We start from the raw sequence: 6,000 nt of genomic DNA, 5'->3' as shown, positions 1-6,000 counted from the left end.
TTTTACATACATAAACGCCACATACGAAAACACTGCACTCTAAAATCTAAGGTGTGTACTTTATAACAAGTATATTTTACAGTAAGTAAATTGATAAATACAATTTCTTTAGCTAGATTGACAGATGTAGTGATATGCCATTTTAAGGCCATTGTTTAATTTATAATTAATAAATGATTATTGTTTTTACAGCTACGATATCTTTATATCAAAGCATCTTTACATAAAGTTGTAACAGTGTAACAAACATGCAGGTATAAGTCAACGTAACACACATATCGTTACACACAATAATATAGCGCTACTATATTAAAACAGATTTATAAATATTTATATTTTTAATAATAATAAAAATAGTAGTTTCAATGAAACTGGCCGACGAAAACCGTGAAAAGTAATACTTGTGTTCTTGATCCTCATTTTTTGTGTTCAAAGGTAGATTATTTTTTAAAATCCACATCCCCAAGAACAGGATTTACTTTTCACAGATTCACTTTACCACTTCTTCGACTATAACGTCCGAATATGATCCATAGAATTCTATAATTAACATAAAAATAGTGTGAGTAATACTAATATTTTTCAATTTATACAAGCTTCGAAGTGAGCATAGGTGTTACCAGTACATACAGTTTGATTTGCCATTACATTATTATTTTAATAGTTTCTGAATTTCAGTAGTTTCTTAGAAAATGGTTTCCTTTGAAACAAATGGTCTTGGGTTAGAATTTGTCAAAAAGTTTCATATTTAGAACAAACTTTTACGTTTTCATTACATATGGACTTCGTTCCTAAAGAGATTCAGTGGTTTGTAGCAAAGGAAATTGTTGTTATTATTTTTTTTATGTTGTATTTAGCAGTGATAACTCTTAATCAAAGCGTAGAAGAGTACAAAGGATTTTTTATTGTATAGATTTTTACAAATATAGAATAATTAATAACACTTTTAAATAATATTGAATACGAATTAGATAATAGTTAATTGTTTCAGTGCCCTTTTCTTTTTTGGGAATTGTAAGTGCTTTCAACATGTATATTCAGTCGGTATATCTAATTTCGTGTTTCCTTTTAGTGTATATATATGCATCTATAGCAATGTATAAATTCTAACAGCCTATAAAATTTTAAGTACTAACAAGAAATAGAAGAGTAATCATACTTTGAAAAAAATATACGAAAATATTTTGTGAAACAATCGTGTAATGTAGACAGTTGAAATGTGGCATTTGTCGTAGTTTTAGTACAGATTTTTGTGTGACGCCATTTTGGGCAAGTGGCAACAGAACTTGACTTAAGACAAATCTACATTACGTCTACTTATTATCACACTGTATAATACATAAAACAAAAAGCGTTTTAATTTTAACATCTAGTTCTATTCAGCCTTAGTTAAAGCAACAATTGTTAAAGCAAACGCTAGTTGTGTGGTGATATTTGACAGTTACTACACGATGTTTAGTTAGTAGTATTAGAACTTTCATTATCATAGTGAGATGTGGCATTCGGTTTATTTTTACAAGTTGTAGATAAATATTCTAATTTTAGATCTTAATAATTGGTACGATATGGTTGAGCTTAAAATATGTATTGTTTACCATAGGGACGACAATTTGTCATGAAAAGTCCTAATAATACTAATATACGTCGGTATTTTCGCGTTCTACCACTTTCACACGGTTTGCCTACCATCTGAAAAGCCTACACACTCAAATTGATATGTTTGTTTACTTTCAGTCATTTTAAATTTTGTACCACGTGTTGGGGAAACCTAACCTCACAACTGAAACAAAATCCGGCATAACAGAGATGTTAGGCCTAGAATTTAACAGACGACCATTACTTAGCGCATTTTCTTTAAGTCAGTTTATCAGGAATGAACCTTGTGTCTGTAATTCTTGAGTAAAACTCACAAACATCTCATTTACTTAAAGCAAAACCTAACTCCTCTAAGTGGTAGGTCTCGTAAGTAACGCTTGCATCAAATTTAAACTTTCATCTAAAGCTTGTGCAAACCTTGAGGTGCTTGTAATTTCCGACGACCAAAACGCAGACAAACAAAATACAATATGATCAGCTTTGGGATTGTATGAGGCTCCATACCCGTCCGGTTCCACCGGCCCATAACCCATAAAACTATCGCTAGACGTTGCAACTTGACTAGTACTCAACAAGAATTTATTAGCTAATTTATAAGTATAATCGGTAAAAAGCTCAGGCAGTGGGTGTGCAGCAGTCGGTGAAGTTTCTCTTGCAGCTTCACGTAAACCCAGCAAGTGGATGTCTATACCCTGTCCGAGAATATTATCAACCATCTCTTTGGTTTGTTGTTTGACAGCCTCCTTCCAAAGACGCAGTTTCTCTTCGTCGCTCACTAAATGGAAAGTGACTTTTTTGCTTTCGTCTTCGTCTTTAGGTTGCGCCATAGCGGCAGCCCATGCTAGAGCTTCCGGACTGGCAGATCGTATACAGTCGACTCTTCCTAGACGAAATCTTCGAGTGGATGCGCTTTCATAGGTTGCGGTTAGTTTCCCGTAGAGTCTATAGTAAGCTAGTTGGAGTGCTAGTTGGATGTAAACATCCGGGCTAACTTTGCAGCTTTTGATGAACTCTTTCCCGTAGTTCATATAGCGGAACACTTGAAAGTCTAAATCTTTGACTAAGTTGTCTATGTCAAGTGCCGCTTCTTCGATTTTAACAAAGTCTCGTTGCTCCAAAACCCACTCTAGACGCTCTGGAGGTGGCAGATGGCTCGAACCTGAGGGTACTTCTGAAGATGGCGGTTGCTCGTCTGCGTGCTGCCATAACTTCTCCACTAGTTGAATAACAGCGATTCCTTCAGCTTGGGAATGTTCGTAGCATAAGCCACAGGCACCGTCACCAGAGACTATCAACTGAATGGTTTTGTCAAACCATCGATTGGCTGTATCGTAGGTGCTGCCACCTCCGTGGATCATCTGTACAGCTAAACTGGTTTCATCTCGGTGACCCGCGGAGTGCCCTTTGCCCCCTCTTTGTAAACGACAATTAAACCCGCTCCCTAACCCCTCGTCTAAACAAACAACCAAAAGAGATTTAGCTATAAGATCCAAGTTTCTTCGATTTCGTTCGTTGATGATGAGGTTCTCGCGAACTTCAGCCCACAGAGGGCGCTTCCAAGCAGTGAGCAGCCCCACAGGTGGAGGGCTAGCTAGACAAGGTGCATCATCTAAAATGTGTAAAAGTTGTGCACAAATTTCATCCTCGCTGAGTCTTCCACGATCAGCGGCCTGCACAGGAACACAATACAACTGACTCCTGCATATAACAATAACATGTTCCGACTGACTTTCTTCCGATTTGACAGCCACAGGGACGTACTGTGTGTCTTTTTGCTTCCCAGGTATCCTACAAGAACCCAAGATCCTATAATACTGAGCCATACACAACGGTTGTCCCGGTTCCCTTGACGTAGCTTTTTCCACTGGAAGTAGTCTTTTATCTAATACACTTTTATGGTCCAAGGCGGCATCCAATAACCTCGCCGTGAAACGTGCTACATCTAAAATCGTCGTGAATTTTCTCGGAGGGAAAATCATCCCGGGGTTGGAATTGACTGGAAGGGGGGTCGGGTTCTTCATATACATGTCGTCGATCCAGTAGTTGTACGCCTGTAAGAAAAAGGGTGAATGTTAGTTGAAATATGCAAAATAGGTATTGTTCTGGCGGAACAATTGGATCATTTCCCCCATTGTCTTATGGAAACAAGGGGTTCCGTACGATTGGTGTTTAAGAGGACGCTTGCGTGCTTCGCGTTCCCCCTGATTGGCCGCAACCCCTAGATAGACGTGCTCGCCGGGTTGCAGAATCGCTGCGGATTTCACAGGCGTGTATTGAATTAAACGAGAGCCGAAAAAATGATTGCTCTTAATGACTGCGGAGTATTGATTAATCATTAGGAGGACGAAATTAAGGATAGCTGTGTTGTTTACGACGTTCATTAACAAGCGTTTTGGGGTTAATTTTTGCGATTTTTGTTCGAACGCAGCAGGAATAAAGCAGGCGAACAACGGTGAAGATGAATGAAATAAGGGTTGAATTAAAGTTGTTACAAAGTGTTGAATTTTTCAACGAGGCACAAGCGCAATTTTCGCTTGCGGGTATGCACTGCTTTCTTATTATTATGGATTTATGCAATGGAAATCCATCACACTCGTAAAAATTTCATGGCTTTGCTTTCGGGAAGTGTCAAAGCGTCTTTTTGGGTAAATGGGAAGGTTTTAAATTATTTATAGGCAGTGAAGAAAATACTTTCCGCTTTAAACTAACTGTGCTTTATAAGTATTATTACAGCTGAAATAAAGAATTATTTTCGAGCACAAAAACTAATTTGTTGTTAATGTAATTAAGTTTATTTTTTTTTATTATAAAGTTTAAAATTTGTCACAATTAAAACGATGAAATTATCAGAACAATACAACGTATATCATGGCCTACTTCAACTCAAAATGTTTTCGATTATGTCGTATATGTTTTTGAAAAATCACCAACAGTCACTTTTCAACTGTTGCACATATTACAATTTCCAAATCTAAGCTTAACTTACTAAAATCTTAGACTAAGTAAAATATGGTAACTGTAGCTCAAGTTATTTTGTTCTAATTTGGGTCATCAACAACTAAAACGATTAGAGCTATGAGTAAATTGTCTTGCTTATACAGGTGCTCAAAAAATTGTCCACCAACTCAACGGTACATTTATAAATAAGTTCATAGCTCTCAGTTTGAGAAAACTCGTTAAAAAATTCCTTGCGTCAATTTGAGGCTCGTTTACAAAAACAAAATATCGATTTAGAAAGAAATATCAAAAAACGTGAAAAATTAGGCACTGTTGTCAGATTCATCCTAAACAATTTTTAACGTTTTTGTTATATTTAAATAATGCAAGTCTGATCGATTTTATGTTTAGAACGGAGTGTTAAAAAAATAATAATAAAAGTTAAAGATTAAAGGGCTGTATCTTCTACATTTGGATCTAAGAATTTTTGACATAATTTTTTCTGCTCCATAAATAGTGATCAACAACGTGTTATCGAATTGGTGCGCCATATTTGAGCAGTTTTAATTTCTTATTCTTAATTAGATCTACCATTGGCCTGGAAATGATCGACATTCGAGCAGCATTTCTATCGTTATGGCTAATAAGACCAAGTAATGAGATCTTAGAATTACGTCATATAATTTCAGCTGCCATTATTTTCTAATCTTGCATCATCCTACTGAATCTAGCTTTAACCTTATAGTTCTCTTAATACGATATTAAACTAAGTTATAGCCTATTAATCTAGAAATTAATTAATTTTTGATTTTTTCTTTTTATTTTTTAAGAAATATATATTGTTTTTAATTTGACTTTTATATAGTGTATTTCAGAACTTCGTTCGCCTAAGCCATAAACCGTTGATTGTAAATCAACAATAATCACCCAGTAAACAGGTTTTACCGCGCTTCTTTTGTTAAAAAACAAGATATTCCCTTCTTTTTTAAAGTAGGCGTTGAATCTAAGGGTATATATGCCACTTTGAATATTTTAAACCTAGTCCGCCACGTGACCCAGTAAAATTCAGTCTTCATCTAGTCAGAAACACCAATAATATCCAGGTGGGTGGGGTTAGTTTTACCTTTTCATTTAGATTCCAATATTTATCAATATAAAATCCCTTTTTTGTCCAATAAAATGAGTGATCAGGAGGTTAACCGGGTGGGTGGGTGAAACCACCACACACGACAAAATAAAATTCAATTTCCATCTAATCAAATAAGCGAATGATTCCACTGTTGTGCAATATAAACTACATTTTTCATCCAATAAAAGAAGGTACCAAAAAGAAAACCGGGTGGGTGGGCTTTGAATTTTTTTAAGCCTAGTTCGCCACTTGACACGGTAAAATTCAGTCTTCATCTAATCAAAAAACTAATGAAATTCGAAAGCGGTGGTGGGTGGGATTAGTTTTACCTTTTATTG

At 35.8% G+C, this 6,000-nt stretch overlaps 1 protein-coding gene across 1 annotated transcript in view; it reads right to left on the bottom strand.

Annotated features, from left to right (window-relative positions):
- Positions 1–833: 833 nt before the first annotated feature.
- The window catches only part of LOC135127359 (Choline acetyltransferase), a 101,072-nt gene continuing 95,905 nt past the window's right edge, over positions 834–6,000 (bottom strand). Inside the window, exon 6 of the mRNA XM_064053805.1 lies at positions 834–3,647. Coding sequence (XP_063909875.1) covers positions 1,947–3,647 — 1,701 coding nt within the window. The 3' untranslated portion in view covers positions 834–1,946. The remainder of the gene's footprint in view (positions 3,648–6,000) is intronic.

Source organism: Zophobas morio, unplaced genomic scaffold (genome assembly GCF_036711695.1).
Source record: "Zophobas morio isolate AGI-343-1 ecotype UQ-CSIRO unplaced genomic scaffold, CSIRO_AGI_Zmor_V1 ptg000011l, whole genome shotgun sequence".
Taxonomy (NCBI): Eukaryota; Metazoa; Arthropoda; class Insecta; order Coleoptera; family Tenebrionidae; genus Zophobas; species Zophobas morio.
Note: the sequence above shows the minus strand (reverse complement) of the source record. Positions and strands in the feature narration are given on the sequence as shown.